Source organism: Lycium barbarum, chromosome 9 (genome assembly GCF_019175385.1).
Source record: "Lycium barbarum isolate Lr01 chromosome 9, ASM1917538v2, whole genome shotgun sequence".
Lineage (NCBI taxonomy): Eukaryota > Viridiplantae > Streptophyta > Magnoliopsida > Solanales > Solanaceae > Lycium > Lycium barbarum.
The window spans coordinates 4,950,324-4,968,151 of NC_083345.1; the positions used below are offsets into that span (position 1 = coordinate 4,950,324).

The 17,828-nt window shown below is 31.7% G+C and overlaps 1 protein-coding gene across 1 annotated transcript; it reads left to right on the forward strand.

Annotated features, from left to right (window-relative positions):
* The first annotated feature begins 1,003 nt into the window (after positions 1-1,003).
* Positions 1,004-17,367, forward strand: LOC132610054 (probable indole-3-pyruvate monooxygenase YUCCA10). The gene is made up of 4 exons (XM_060324304.1): positions 1,004-1,851; positions 14,959-15,192; positions 16,310-16,432; positions 17,003-17,367. Exons 1-4 carry the CDS (start codon positions 1,225-1,227, stop codon positions 17,177-17,179), a joined length of 1,161 nt encoding a protein of 386 aa, XP_060180287.1. The 5' UTR covers positions 1,004-1,224; the 3' UTR covers positions 17,180-17,367.
* The last annotated feature ends 461 nt before the right edge of the window (positions 17,368-17,828 follow it).

The window sequence follows — 17,828 nt, forward strand, 5'->3', positions numbered from 1 at the left end:
CCTCGCTCCACCGTTTTGCCTCGCATCCGGTTTTTACCGTATACATAGTCAAGGAAACTTCAGTCAAATTCAATTGAACTGCTGTCATCTCTTTTGAGTCAGCAAATTTCAGTTACAGCAAAATGCATGTCACGTTTTAGCATAAGTTTAGGATAACTTTCAATTAAATGTGTTTACATCTAGCAAAGAATTGAGAAAATCAAACTCAGATTTTCTTTAATTGAGAATATCAAACTTAGATTTTGTTGCAAAGGCTTGTGTATAAGATTAACATCAATAACATAAGACGATTTAGGAAAAGAAAATAATGATACTGCTTTTACACTCCAAATAAAACTTATGACAGCAAACAAGAAACATATCATCCAACTCCGAGCTGGCTACTAAAGAACGTTGACTATTACTCCTTTTTTTTTTTTTGGTAATTAAACATTGACTATTAATCACTCTCATTCATTTTATGTGACTCTTTTTTTTAAATCCATTTCATAAAAATGAAAGTTTTTATACTTAAAAAACATTTTAACTTAAACTTTTCGTTTATCCTTAATGACATATTCTTATAGTCAGTGGTAAAGCTAATAATTTCGTTAAGAATATACAAGATTCGATATATGTGTGTATGTATGCATACACAAAAAAGTAATATTTGACTTATGACACAACAAAATTTTCGATAAAAGGTGTTCGAGTGACCACCCTTGAGCCGATATGATTGCGCCAGGGCTTATAACTACAAAAATATTATTACATAATTTACGACGAATTATTTAAATTTTGTATCCAATTGTCATCATATAAAATGAAATATTATTACATAATTTACGGCAAACACAAGCTCTAAAAAAAAAAAAACTTTCTTATTTAAACTTTGTATCCAATTCATTATATAAAATGAAACAGAGGAGGTAATTATATTAAAGACCGTGAACATAGGTGAAGAAAGCAAGTCATTGTCTCCATATAGAACAAATTGTAAATGAAACCATGCAGAGTCCATACACTTGATGACAAATTCCAAGTCTTATTTGTAATCCAATATACATTTACTTGTAACCGCTGTCTTCCATGACTTAAAAAGGGCAAAACATATTTCTCATTTTTATCCTTTGTGAGAACCATACATATCCTATATATTTGTCTAAATTCCCCTTTTTCAATTTCGTTGCATTTTTCTTTTCCAACATACTCAAAAAAATCTTCTCTTTCTCTGAGAAAAATCCAATGGCTAATTTTGTAAAGGAAGAAGTTGAAGTTGTTATTGTAGGAGCTGGTCCATCAGGTTTAGCTGTTTCAGCTTGTTTAAATAAATTGTTCATCAAAAATATTGTGCTAGAAAAAGAAGACTGTTGTGGCTATTTGTGGAAGAAAAAGACTTATGATAGACTTCACTTGCATTTATCTAAAGATTTTTGTTCATTGCCTTTTATGCCACATGCAAATTCATCACCAAAGTACTTGTCCAAAAATGAATTTATTCAATACTTAGATGAGTATGTTGAAAACTTTAACATCAAACCAAAATTCCAACGTTGTGTTGAATTAGCCTTTTTCAACAAAGAAGAGAAAAAATGGAATGTCAATGCTACAAATGTGGTTAATGGGGAAAAGGAATTTTATGCTTGTGATTTCTTGGTTTTGGCTACTGGTGAAAACAATGAGGCCTATATCCCAAAAGGGCTAGGGCTTGAAAATTTCGAAGGAGAAATTATTCATTCAAGTGAGTACAAATCTGGCCAAAAGTATGAAGAAAAAGAAGTTTTGGTTGTGGGATCTGGAAATTCTGGCATGGAGATTGCTTATGATCTTTCAAATTATGGGAGTCACAGTTCAATTGTTGTTAGAAGCCCAGTAAGTCTCTCTACCTTATCTTTACATTTTTGTGCATGCATATATGTCTTGTTTCTTGATTATTATTTTTTATGATAACGGGGTTGTTCGCGCAAATTTCTCTGTATCTCGATTTCACTTAGTACTTGGTACTTTACACAAGCCTCAGAATTGTAACTTTGCCAAGCAAGCGACAAATAGAAAGAATTGACTTGATGTTTTCTGTCTATGTTCAGATTTGAACCTCAATCTCCATTTGAACATCAATTGTCGATTTAATTGATGTTTCGCTTCTACTTTTTCGTTGGTTGGAAATTTTTTATTTGGGAAATTAGCATTTTTAGTTCCTCAAGTATCGACAAGTTCTAATTTTGGTCCTTATAATTTATGGTTAAGCACATTTTAACCTCCAATTAGTTTACATGTGCAGCACTTTCCATCCCTCTAATTGTGAATCTTCACAAATTTAAGGAACTATTAAGTGTTAAACCATTCAATAATGATCAATGTAATATATTAAATTTGTGTTGTTATTCCATATTGATGGTAGAGCTGGCAATTTCAACCATATTTAGAAAATTAACCCATTTAACTCACATTTTAATGAGTTGGATCACTTACATTTCTGTTGGGAAAATATGGGGTTCATCCTATTTTTGACCCATAAAAATATGGGTATCTATATATGAACTCACTAGACCCAATAACAAATTACTTTCCTCAAAAATAGGAGAAAATGTTTTCCTTAAAAATTTGAGGGAAAACATTTTCCGGATCAGTCAAAACACACCAACCAACCCCCAACGCCACCCCACCCACACCACCACCTATACCTACCCCCACCACCCCTATCCTGGCTACCCTCCCCACCCCCTGATCTTTGCTCCCTACCACCCCCACCCACCTCTACGCCACCCCCTTAGTCCTCTCCCCCCTCCCAACCTACCAACTCCACACCCACCCCCCCCCCTCCCCCACAAATTTATAAAAAGTGCAAAAAAAATTCTTACCCCACACCCCACCCCACGAACTTTGTATTCATATTTTTATCTTACTTTTATTTTTATTTTTTTTTAAAACAAAGTTATAAAAAGTTGGAAATTTTTTCACACACCCCCCCCCCCCCCCCCCTCCCCCAGAATTTTTTGTTTCGTACTCAAATTTTACTTTTATAAAAACTTATAGAAAATGGAAAAAAATTTCTTACCCCCACCACCCCACCCCGAATTTTCTATTTCATATATTTAATTGTAAATATATGCAAAAATTAATTTAGTCTGAGCAAACGAAAAAATTATAAATATTATCCAACCCACCCATTTATCACTCAACCCATATTTTACCCATGTGAAATATGGGCGGGTTAAAACCCAAACCCATTTTCAACCTGCCCAAATCCAATCAAACCCACCCATTTGCCATCACTATTAAGGGTAACATAAATTAAATAAATAATCTAAATGTTGCATATTTCATATATAAACAAACAACAACATACTCAGTGTAATCCCATAAGTGGGGTCTGGATATTTCATATATAAAGAGACCATATATAAAGAGACCAAAAAATACATATTTGGTGGATTGAAGCTTAAATATGCGTAACAAATATTACAAGTATCCAAATCAAAATTTACCAATAACTAAAGGACCAAAAACCCAATTATCCCTTTATATTTTCTTTTTCCTTCCTAAGAAACATAGGAAGGAAGAACAACCCATATCATATAGAAATAACATTAAAGGAAATAATAACTAGAATTGCTTAATATGATAGTCGTAATAAAGAAACTTTACAGTTTTTGCTAGCATAGAAAATAAGTAATAGTAAGAAAAAGGAGTAACTAATATGGTGAATATCATTCCCTCATCATATCCCTACTTACCTGGAATTTTACTTTCTCATATAATACCTGGAATTTTACCGTCTATTGCAGTTTGCTTTCTTTAATCTTCTTTTCTAAAAATAAACTTGATTCACCTCACCTACAATTAATTCTACCAATTCTTCTTTCATAAATCAAGATTCATCCCGCTTTCTATCGATATTTTTGTGTCTTAATATTGTCCGATCATCTGTATAATAGAGCATCATTTAGGGCTGATTACAAACTTGACCCCAAGTTGAATACTTAATGTATAAGCTTTTTTTTTTTTTTTTTGATACAGTAGTGTTAGCTATAACACTCCACAAACTATTATGCACATTGCTCAGATGTTCTTTGGGTGCAAGTAATTTTATGCCCATGATTCTTTGTTTTAATTCTGGATAGCCAGAATTTTTCGATTTCAAACACCTCCACGTAAGGCAGAGTTTAGTTCTTTTGTTGTTATAGCAAAAGCTAGACAAATAAATCACCTGTTATTGTCATTCTACAAAATCGTACATGAGATATCATCTAAATTCAAATTTCTTTTCTAGACTTACGCACAACTTTCTTAAAATTTAGACAAACAGTTCTTCTTTTCTTATAAAATGTTCATTATTTTGTCCTCTTGTCCTTCAAAAACCCTCTTATATTTTAAAAACAACCTCAATTATGAACCTCAATCCTATTGATTTGGTGTAAGTATTAAGTACGGATAAGCTTTTACCGTTGATTTGTTGGCCGATATTGTCTTAGTGAGTGTGTGTTGATTAGGGTTGTTCACGGTTTTGGTTAAAATCAAAACTAAACCGAAAATTTAACCAAACCGAATAAAAAAACCGATATTTGATTTGGTTTAGTTTGATTTGGTTTTAAATTTTAAAAACCGATAATATTTGGTTTGGTTATGGTTCTATTAAAAAATAACCGAACCAAACCGATAAATTATATACATAAATTTTATAATTATTTATATGTATAATATTAGTTTTTCATAAATAATTATAAATATTTTATACCTTTTAATCATTAATTTGATTTTTGGTCTACTTATTTCACATGATTGTTTAAGGCCCATATTTTTAAGAATATGTCCAAGCCCATATATTTAAGTCTTTTAACTCTTTAAGTGTTAAGTGTAAACCTACTAACAGAAGCTCACGTTAGAGTCTAATGTCTTTAACTTAAATTTTTAGCCTTTCTTTGTCAGCCATTTGATTTTAGGTTGTTTCTTTTTCTTTTTCTTTTTTTGAATTTATACCTTTCTTTTTTCTTATTTGAATGAGTCATAAACTTCTAATATTTTTCATATGAAAAGGACAGAGGTTGTAGATTTGGAGGTTCCTATAGAAGATACTTCAGTAACATCAGCATTTGTTGTAACTCAAGCACATGGTAATGCCCTAATACTTCTTCCGTGGGTAATCCTCCTAAAAAGCAGAAAAGAACAACTCCTTATAATCGAGACCCTAGCCTTGGGGATAATGATAGAAAAACATCTGAAGTTTGGGATCTTTACACAAAGTTTTGTTAATAAAATGGGAGAATTGAGGGGAAAATGCAATTATTGCTCCAAAGTTTGGGATCATTACACAAAGTTTTTTTATTTCATATATTTTCATTTTAATTTTAGGTAGTCTTTATGTTTAATTAATATGTATGTTTGTAAACAACAACTAAAAGCTCCTATGCTCTACTTTATTTCCACGTATGTGTATTAAGATGACAAAAATGGTGCAGCCACTACTAAGTTAGTTTTTAGCTCTATATGTAATAGTTTAGTAACTTTGGGTAACTTGAGTACTACACTATCACTAATAGTGAAAATGTTTCTATGATGTATATTTCACCTTAAACTATAAATAAAAGTTATCATTTGAACAAAAAAAAAAAGATATGTCTTTTTCAACTTTTTAATGTTTTATTGATAAGTCTCATGGCTGCTAGTCATAAACCGAAAAATCGAACCAAACCGAACCAAACCGACAATAACCAAACCGTGGTTATTATTTTATTTGGTTTGGTTATGGTTTTAGACATTTAAAAACTGACTAAATTGGTTTAGTTATGGTTTTAATCAATAACCGACCCAAACCGAACCATGAACACCCCTAGTTACCATTCAACTTCTTCTTCTTTTTAAAAATATTTCTCTCTCTCTCTCCCCCTATGATAGACACCATTTTCATACCTAAAATCCATCTTCTCTCCTAGTATAAATTTTCAAACCAATATTACAAAGTATTTTTTATTACTAACCTGTGTATTAATTGTATATAAAAATTGATGTGCATCGTTTTGAGATATATATGATCATTGTGTGTTTTGAAAATCTATATAGTGTAGTTTTAAAAAATGTTGAAAACATATATACTTTCTCATAATCTATACATACTTTGATCAGATTTTATATAATTTATATGTACTTTATCATAATCACAATATACATACAACTTTTATACATATTTCATACGTAGAAATTATAACGAATTTATACATATTGCATACAACAATTAATATATATTTATTTTCTGGTATATGAACTTTGTATGGAATCTGGTTTGTATCAATTACAAGTTTATTATACATATTTTTCTTAAAATTTATACATACTTTGATTAGATTTTATAGAATTTATATGTACTTTATAATAATCAAAATACACATACAATTTTTATACATATGTCATATATAAAAATTATAAGAATCTATACAGTTATTCATATTGCGTACGAAAATTATACATATATGTTTTTTGGTGTATGAACTTTTTACATAAAAATTACCGATTATAATGGACTTTTTGAGTAAAAGTTGGAGAAAATTAGGTAACAATATCTCTTAATTTTGAATGGTGAGAGAAAAGTGGATGAAATAAGAAAGTAAAAGTTGGAGAAAATCAGGGAACTATATCTCTAAATTTTGAATGGAGAGACAAACGTGGATAAAATAAGTAAAACAATTTCCTTACTTATTTAATGTGTTTTATTTGTTTTTTTTTTAATTTACCTAATTCGTATAGATTTTGTAACAAGTCTATTGATATATTTTGTTAACTGAAAAATATCGTCATGTTCTGTAAATATACCCTCTTATCATGTACATATATGTTTTTTGCCCAAAATAAAATCCTTCTCTATGGATCTTCCTCTTCTAGCCAACCAGACCACCATCCTTTCCGTTCCTCTCCTCCTTCAAAACCAAGAACTGCCTTCTCTTTATAGGTAGGGTGGGTTCAAAATTTAAATTTCACATTGAACTATAATACTTCTAATTATGAGCTCAGATCTAATATTCGTTAAAATTTTAGAGGTTCACATTTTATGTTCCCATAAAATCAAAAGACCTGAATTTGGATATATAAACCCATTGTCCATATAGGAATATGAAGTTGATATGAAGACGTATTGCATGCGTTTATACATATTGGGTGCGGATACAATTTTATGGTTTCTCAATTGAAACATTAGGGAATTCAGCGAGATTGATCATACTTGTTAGTTGAAATTAGCAAGGGTTCTAATACAAGCAATATAGATAATTCAAGAAAGATCAAAGGAAATGCTTTACTAGATTGTATAAGAACAAGTTAATAAGATCGACCTTAATCAACACTAGGGGTGTTCATGGTTCGGTTTGGGTCGGTTATTGATTAAAACCATAACTAAACCAATTTAGTCAGTTTTTAAATGTCTAAAACCATAACCAAACCAAATAAAATAATAACCACGGTTTGGTTATTGTCGGTTTGGTTCGGTTTGGTTCGATTTTTCGGTTTATGACTAGCAGCCATGAGACTTATCAATAAAACATTAAAAAGTTGAAAAAGACATATCTTTTTTTTTTTGTTCAAATGATAACTTTTATTTATAGTTTAAGGTGAAATATACATCATAGAAACATTTTCACTATTAGTGATAGTGTAGTACTCAAGTTACCCAAAGTTACTAAACTATTACATATAGAGCTAAAAACTAACTTAGTAGTGGCTGCACCATTTTTGTCATCTTAATACACATACCTGGAAATAAAGTAGAGCATAGGAGCTTTTAGTTGTTGTTTACAAACATACATATTAATTAAACATAAAGACTACCTAAAATTAAAATGAAAATATATGAAATAAAAAAACTTTGTGTAATGATCCCAAACTTTGGAGCAATAATTGCATTTTGCCCTCAATTCTCCCATTTTATTAACAAAACTTTGTGTAAAGATCCCAAACTTCAGATGTTTTTCTATCATTATCCCCAAGGCTAGGGTCTCGATTATAAGGAGTTGTTCTTTTCTGCTTTTTAGGAGGATTATCCACGGAAGAAGTATTAGGGCATTACCATGTGCTTGAGTTACAACAAATGCTGATGTTACTGAAGTATCTTCTATAGGAACCTCCAAATCTACAACCTCTGTCCTTTTCATATGAAAAATATTAGAAGTTTATGACTCATTCAAACAAGAAAAAAGAAAGGTATAAATTCAAAAAAAAAAAAAAAAAAAAAACCTAAAATCAAATGGCTGACAAAGAAAAGCTAAAAATTTAAGTTAAAGACATTAGATTCTAACGTGAGCTTCTGTTAGTAGGTTTACACTTAACACTTAAAGAGTTAAAAGACTTAAAGATATGGGCTTGGACATATTCTTAAAAATATGGGCCTTAAACAATCATGTGAAATAAGTAGACCAAAAATCAAATTAATGATTAAAAGGTATAAAATATTTATAATTATTTATGAAAAACTAATATTATACATATAAATAATTATAAAATTTATGTATATAATTTATCGGTTTGGTTCGGTTATTTTTTAATAGAACCATAACCAAACCAAATATTATCGGTTTTTAAAATTTAAAACCAAATCAAATGTCGGTTTTTTTATTCGGTTTGGTTTTGGTTTTAACCAAAACCGTGAACAGCCCTAATGGTAACTATCCTAGAATTAAGTCCACATTTAAAATCGGATTTTCTTCCTTAAAAGAAGCCTAAAATCGTGGGTATCCCATTAAGCCTAAATCTGGTATACTTTGTAATTTTGTTGGTATGTTTTGTAAATAAGGAAAAGTATTATTATGTTTTGTAATATAGAGTCTTAAATAGGTATTGTTAGGTTGTATTGATTCAAGTACTTGAGCCATAAATAATTACCGAAACGAAATAATTATTATATATCCTACGGAGTAACACTTTTTTCTGTAAACATATATAAGCATAACTTTATAGACGGTAAATAATTATATGCACCCAATATTTACACCAAACTAAATAATTGAACTAATACATTATCACTTAACTTAACCATAGTGAAGTGTATTGCAATTATTAGTTTGGTTTAAACACCGATTCTAAATAAGTTTTTACTATTTTAGTCATATAACAAAAAGGGATATTAGTCGTGTGCGCTATCCCTATGGATTTAACCCTATATATACTCAGATGACAAGGCCGGATACGAGATATAGATGTCTATCGATGTCAACTCAACAACGATACGAGGAGGCCTTTTGTTGGTTAAAGGTAGAAATGGCGACTATCTATGCATTTTCCAAAGAAAATCCCGGATATATCATCCCTTGACACGAAGGGCCCGAATTTGACACTTGTTTGGATTTTGGCCATGGTGTTGTTTTCGTATGGCCTTCAAATCTCTCATCCTTGTAACCAAACATCCCCTAGTGTTATAGAAGAACCTTTATACATCTTTTTCAAGGGGCATTCGGTTCTTCGGTTCGGTTTTATTAAACTTCAGTTCGACTATTTCGGTTTCGATTTTTTGAAGGTGGACACCGAACACCGAACCCAACTAGTTCGGTTCGGTTCGGTTTCGGTTTCGGTTTTTTGAAGTTCGGTTCGGTTTTTTCAATTCAATTTTTTTGATATGATATTAGAAGCGATTCCATTTACACTAATTCATATTCTCAAAAGCAATAAAACATAAAACTGATAAATTGAAATCAAAATCAAACAAACAGGATACACAAGAACAGAAAACCATAACCATGATATAGGACTACTAGGTGTTATATGCATACAATAAGAATAACTAAGAAAACACATAAAGGACATACATTAATCCTAAAGACGCATCCTAGTCACCTTCCTTTGTTAAGGATATTTGATTTTCTCAACTGAAGTGAAATATTAGGGATACAAGACCAAAAGAGGGCTTGTTACAATTGAATTTTTTTTTTTTTGGCTTAAACTTAATGGGCCTGGACTATTTTAATTTTTTTGAGTAATGTATTAAATTTTGGTGTGCGTTCGGTTCTTCGGTTCGGTTTTATCAAACTTCCGTTCGGCTATTTCGGTTTCGGTTTTTTGAAGTTTGGTTCGGTTCGATTCGGTTTTTCGATTTTCGGTATTTATGCTCATCCCTACTCAATTCTATGAAGAAGTAATGTTGCAATAGTACCTTATTGTATTGATGCACAAATTCCTTATTAGGTAATTAATCTTGTAAAATATTCTACATAAAGAAGGATATCATACTAGAGATTGGATAAGTGGTGTTGTTTTTGCCTCAACTACTTATATGGCTACAAAGACTAGTTCTTAAACACATTATGTCAAGAGTGGAAGGTGGCATAGGGAGTCAAAAGTAATATAATTAAGAACATATTCCTATTAATAGGCCATGAAGGTCCTAGTTTGTCTTATAAAAGTAGTTCCTACTTTATTTGCCTTAATGCGTTTCTGAGCAAATCAAGGAGGAACGGCTAGATATGCAAAATTATGAAAAGTTTTGTTGGTTGATGATCCCCCTCAGCCAAAAGGTCTGCAACTCTATTCTGCTCTGAAAATCTATGCTTGAGAGATGGAACCCCTAACTGGTACTCAATCACCTGCAATCATTTATAATAAGGCTTAAGCCATCGATAGACCCCTGAACTTGTCCATTTATTCCATTTAGACCCCCCAATTGAGATGTTGACCATCTGGATCCTCGAACATAAGCTAAACTGTGTCATTTGTACACATTCCAAATCAAGAGTGGTGCGTGAGCTTCGCTTGCTGTGACATGGAAAAATAGACCAATAAAAACAAGTCATGTCAACAAAAAAAATTAATTTTTAGAAAAATCTATTTTAAAATCTATTTAAATAATTACAAAAAAATCTGAAAAACCCAACCCATCCTCTTTGATCTGAAAACCTAGCCCACTTCGCCGCCGCCGCTCCACTTCAAAATCTATTTAAATAATTAAAAAAAAACGATGCCGTTTTTCGTCGGAGATTTTTTTAAATAGATTTTGAAGTGGAGATGCGGCGGCGGCGAAGTGGGCTAGGTTTTCAGATCGGAGAGGATGGGTTGGGTTTTTCAGTTTTTTTTTTTAATTATTTAAATAGATTTTTTCTTAAAATTAATTTTTAATGATTAAAAATTTTTATAAAGGAAAAATTTGGTCTCTCACGCTCTTTTAAAGCAGTGTATTGCATGCATGTGCCAAGCTGGCACGATGTGTTCAAATGGCACAATTTAGCTTGTGTTCGAGGTGTTACACCCCACACTTTCAGAGCATGTCATGTACATCACCGTAGTAATGGAGTATCGGAGACGTCCCATGATGTTTTGGAAGGTACAAGTCATGGGAAGTATGTAACAATGAAGTAAAGGATGAATTACGATCTCGTAAGTCGTAATCGGGAAAGACTATTTTGAAACACAAGAACATGGCCATTATCAAGTATAATAAATGATAAATATCATGCAGGGGGAGTAGTACGACTTTGGAGAAAGAATGGGTAAAGTTTCGTATGGAAATTTTGGTCTAAATTGAGGGATGAATATCTCTTAGCATATGAAGTGTTTTGGAGTGAAACAAAAGCCTAAAATGAAGTTCGTCGAGTCTAGTTTCCAACGCAATAAACCGCTCGTCGATAGGACATCGGAGTAGAGAATTATGGAGGTTACAAGTTCAGCTGACAAAGTCTCAATTGGGGGGTCTAAATGGAATAAATGGACAAATTCAGAGGTCTGTCGATGACTTAAGCCTTTATAATATTATCATATTCCGTTGATAATGTGATTACCTACTTGGACTCAATTGAATTTCCTGTGTGGTAAGATTATTTTCCCTAAGGAGGGAATTCAACTTACCGATAACTTGACAATTTATGGAGTTGATGGATTATCTACATTCACCATCTCCAGGTTTACAGAGTTATCTGGCCATGCGCATAGTTTGCTTAGCATGGAGAAGGCAGTGCAAGGAAAACCATACCTAAATTATTAAGTTTTGGGATATCAAGCAATATTTCTAAGGCATAGACAACGAACGAGCTGGAAGCACCTACTCCTATCAAAATGAAAAGCAGCAAGCAGAACTTGAACTTGAAGAAGAGAGCCTCTATCAAAGAAAGCAATTGCGCGCTAACCCCTTGTATAAGGTTCCAAACCTGCGCACCCCTAAACTACAAGCTTTCTTTGAGAAGCAAGGGCACAACAATTGCATGAAAGTTGTCGATTCATAAGTCATATTTGTTTTCTTCCACAAATGGAATGTGGTGGTATTCATCTCCTACTTGCTACAATTGCTTTAGCGCGAGAAGCAAGAAAAGGGAAGACAGTGCTGAAAATGAACGACATGATAGAAATTTACTCAGCAATTCATATGGTGACTTCATGGATACCAAATAAGCCCCAAGAAGCATCAAATATTCCAATGAGATCCACGGAGCAATTCTTAGATTTGCAAGCATTGGCTTCTGATGCTACTCTCACAAAAAGCAATCAAAGAGAAGATCGAAGAGAATGAACCGCACACATGTTATTATAGTATTTCCTTCTTTTCTTAGAACACGTCCCAAAAAACTTGTTATAAGAGTCAAATCTATTATCAAAGAAGTTTAAAAAAGGTGTAGCAATTTAGCGCCAAATATCTGAAGGTGCGAAAGAGCAGCTATGAGAATCGGAAAAATCGAGAAGTAGATAACCAACTTCTAGGAAAGACATAATTGACTCATTGATATCGGTAGCTACACCACCCACAAAATTTAAAGAACTTAAAGTAGCATGAGTCACAGTCAAATTCATAATCCTTGTTTGGTAACGATAGTGTTCAGTTTTCTTAATATGCAACTCCCTCTGTCCCAATTTATATGAAGATGTTAGACTAGGCACAAAGAAAGGAAGACTTTTGAATTGTGGTCTAAAACAACCCGAAGAAATTTTTGTGGCTAAAAATCATTTCATTAAGTGTAAAAGAAATTAGAGTTAAATTGTAGCTAAATATAGAAAGATGTCATTCCTTTTTGGACTGATTAAAAAAGAAAGAGTATCATATAAATTGGAATTGAGGGAATACACACTTAAGCTAATAATGTGCCTCCTTTTAATTACATCATCTAATATTTTCCATAATGGTTAAAAAGAGTGCCCCTCACCCTTCTTCCTTGGATCAGTGACATAATAGCTTGATTGGGCAAACTTCAAAGATCTACTTATTTTGATAAGTGTTTTTGTAAAAAGTGCTTCCAAAAAAGTATTTTTTGGAGAGTCGTGGTTTGTGTTTGGTTAATATATTGAGATAATGGTCAAAAACACACCTGAATTATCATTTTTCCGCAAGTTTCACACCCAAACTCTCAGTTGTTCCCTTTTCGTATCTAAACTATCAGCATCTATGTATTAGAACACATCTAGTTGATAGTTCAGGTAGGAAAAAGGAACAATTGATAGTTGGCCTAATCAGATTTGAGGTGTGTTTTAATACATAGATAGTAATAGTTAAGGTAGGAAAAGGGAGCGGTCAATAGGTGGGGTATGAAACTCACGAAAAAGTGATAGTTCAGGTGTGTTTTTACCCTTAACTCTAACTTATTTTAAAAGCACTTTTGTAAAGTATTTGAGCAACAGTTTGTGCTTGATCGAGATTTCAAAAAGTACTTCTGGGGAGAAGCCATCTTTTATCTTTTGAAAAACAGCTTCTGCTACTAATCAAAATCATTTATTTTCCCCCTAAAAACTTGTCCACGCCTATTGTTACATCTTCAATACATCTATTCTCTCACCGACAAATTTATATAGATATTTCACATATACCACACAAATGCATATATTTTCCAATTCTATTTAATATTATTTTTTTATCATTCCCGCATTACAATTTCTTGAATTGTCTCTTATCATTCAATTCATGCATTAATAAGCTTGCCCTAAATGCTTAATTTTTCTACTTGTCTGAAAGAACACTGCACTATGTAAAAATATATTTAGTATCTCATGTTAACACTAAGAAAAAGTCTCAAATTTTAGTAATACGGATCTTAAAATTAGCGAAAAGAAATGTTTATTATAGTTAAAACTAATTATTACTCAATTAAATAGCCAAAAAAATCCATCATTGCTTCACATATGATAGCAATATGTATGTTATTGAACCTATTAGAGTAGATGATTAAATAATAATAGAGTTATTATCTTATCTTAGGAGTTCTAAATGATAATGTACATTTTAGGAGCTCAAAATTCAAATTGATCTTACCTTTACTTCTTGTATACAACTATATATGCATTTAAATAAAACCACAATGGTGTGTATCTTTTCAACTATATTTACAATCTTTATTGTTCTCGTCAACATGGTATCAGAGTCGTCTATTCGATCACCAAATGTGTACACCTCATTTGAAAAAAAAAATGATTGTATTTAGTGATTATACACGTTTCCTACATCTTTTCGATGGTAATTAACACTCACCATATCCATCAACCAATACAAATATCTACAGCCTTATCTCTAGTACGAAGTAAAAAAAAATAGCATATGTTTTTATCTCGAGGTTGAAAATTAATATTTTAAACTTAGATCTCAAAATTTTCAAAAAAATTGCAACATTGAGTGAGGGGTAGTTCCGTACTTTATCCCATGACGGAAGTAAGTTGGATAGTATTTAAATTATACATACTGACTACATAAAGATTTTTTACACATACCATATATAGTTTAACCTCTATAATATATAGCATGTTAGTAACCTTTTTATGTGGTTACCTACTAATGTTTATCATAATGATTTATCTTCAATTACCTTCGAGTTGACCTGATTCTGTATTTTTTTTTTTTTTAATAGCGCCAATGCATAAAATTTAAACTCGTATAAATGTACATTATAGTTCAATGTTCTTCCACAATGCTATAATTTTTCTATAGTTAGATGATGCAAATTTCCATATGCACAATAACTGATATTTTTTGTAATATGGTTATGTTGTTAATTACCTTATTCTAAAGGATTTTTTTTTTTCATGTTGTGTTTACAGATTCATGTTCTAACAAGGGAGATGGTGTATCTTGGAATGATGTTGCTAAAATATCTACCTGTATCTTTGGTTGATACTATGATTGCAAAGTATGCCAAGTTTACATTTGGAAATTTGGCAGAATTTGGAATACCACAACCAGAAGAAGGCCCATTTTATGTGAAACTCTCAGAAGGTAGATCCCCAGTAATTGATGTTGGTGCCATTGACAAGATTAAACTTGGAGAGATTAAGGTAAGAAACTATATTTTTCATACTGTTTTGAGAAATATCATGTGAAAAACAGATGGCTTGATTTGACTCGAGGGCTTTGGTCGAGTCACGAGTGGTAAGAGCGCAACTCGTGATATGTGAGGCGGACGTCATGAATTTGAATTATGACGTAGATGAAGGTATGGACTTTAAGTAGATAAGGGTAAAGGGGCTGGTCCATTATCCATAAACTTTTGACCCATATGTCATTGGCTCAGAGAGCGTAGCTACGTATGTTGAAGGGTGGTCAGTTGAACATTTTTTATCGAAAAATTATATTATGCATATAGGCTAAATATTACTTTTAACACATGCACGCACATATATATTAAATTTTAAACACCGTTAGACACCTTAGTCAAATTAAAACTTCGGCATGGATTGATTGTCGGGGTTTTCTGGGTTATTAAAAAGAAGAAGAAAAGATGGTTTGATTTGTTACCTTTTTGGAACCATGAAGGTTATCATTCAATATAACTAGTTACAGTTTAGGATTTCATTGTGTAAAGAATTCTTACAAAATCAGTAACATTTAATGTGTTGTGGTAAGTCGTCTCAACAATATTGGGGCCTAAAACCAAATTTCAGAGAGAGATCCTATTTTTTTTAAAAATAGAAAGATCGTCATATATATTTTTATTTAAAATCTATTTTTCTAACTTTTTTAGATGTGAATAAATTCATTAATTACTGTTCTATAATCTATTTGTTCTAACAATTACTTTTCAATTGATAATATAACTAATCCATTCAATCTCTTGAGACATTGTTGATCTTAGATAAGATTTTATCAATTTTAATTTTAAAAAACTTTGTTCGATCGAGACAATAGTTATATATATATATATATAATACATCTTTAAGAAAAAAAAGGGACCTCAAGCGATTGCTTTATTAGTCTTATAGTGGAGCCACCCCTGTTTTCATTTGTCATGGCAATTACCTATAATAATCCTTTATATTACTCATTCGTTTACGCTATCGGTGTCTATAAGTTAAATTCGTTTATTTATTGGTTTGATACTTACTTTGTGCTAAAACTTGATTGCCGAGCTGGTTTAATTTATTGTGAAATCATTTTTGGTGAATTCTTAATTAGGTACTTCCTGGAATATCAAAAATAAAGGAACATACAGTAGTCTTTGACAATGGGGAAGAACATCAATTTGATGCAATCATTTTTGCTACGGGTTACAAGAATGTAGCTACCAAATGGCTTAAGGTACGTGTTGCAAACTATCAACATAATTGTTCAAATTGACCACAAAAACAAAAGGGCAGTTGTTAAAAGTTTTATTTTGTGCCTTAACTGTTTCCTGTTTCTTTTTCTTCAATTTTGAGTCTTGAAATGGTTTCACTTCTAGACACCGCGTGCGGGTAAGTTATCAAGTTTTTACCTGTGAGGTATTGTGTAAGACTAAGTTATCAAAATACATATTATTACACATCTTTGCTTTAGAGAAAAAAGAAACGGGATTTTCATACTGTATATGTGTGCTTGTTAAGACTAGTCATATGTGCATTACTTTATGCATTTTTCTCATTCATAAATTATTATTTTTTCTGGATTTATAACTTATATATGCTGATAGCATAAATGAAACTTCACACTATCAGTATAATTTAACCTTATTTTAGAAAGTTATTTGCCCCATTTTCCTGTTACTAATTTCACTTAATATGAGTAATTACTTTAATTTTACATTGTTACTATATATTAAATTTAAACCCTACAATTATTGTGTGTGTTTTCCCCTCAAAGTTGTAAATTTTTGAAATACTTTTTTGGCAGGATCATAGCTCTATATTTCTTGATGATGGAACGTTGATAAATGAATTTCCAAATCATTGGAAAGGAGAGAATGGCCTCTACTGTGCAGGTTATTCAAAAAAAGGGATAGCTGGTATATCAATGGATGCAAAATCTATAGTCGAAAATATCAAGATGGTTAGAGGAGAGAAAATCTAGAGATCCTTTTTATTATCATATCAGACTATGTTGTTAAATTTAGCTAGAACCTAAAAGTCTTGTTTGTTTTAGTATGTTTTTGTTGGAGTCTAGCTTCTATTACCAAATAAATTTGATGGATTTTTATGATTGGTTGTTTTTGTTTGATGATTTCTTCTTGTTACTTTATCCTAGTGGTCTTTGGGTCAGCTTTTATGTTTCGACTATTTCACCAGGTAATTACTACCTCCTCCAGCACAAGTATCATGTGATACTAACTACCAAGTTGGCTCCTGTAGATGAAAAAGTACATCGATCATTTCATCAGATATCTATTACCTCCTACTAATACAGGTATCAGGTAATCTAGCCCCAAGCTGGTACGAAGTAACAGGTGAAATAAATCATCTAACAGTTACGTCATAATTGTTGTTACACTTGCATTAAGTCCAAGCATTTGTTGGCAATGTCATTTAGATTACCTACGGCCAAATCAGGTATAAGTTAATAATCTACTTGCTACCAGCACAAGTATGTTTAACATAATGCAAATGTCTAACAATTACGTCGTAATTGGTACTCATTGCGTTAAGTCCAGCATTTGTTGGCAATTTTGATTTAGATTTAGAAGTTAATGTCCGTGTAGGAATAAGTATGAGATTTATTAGAG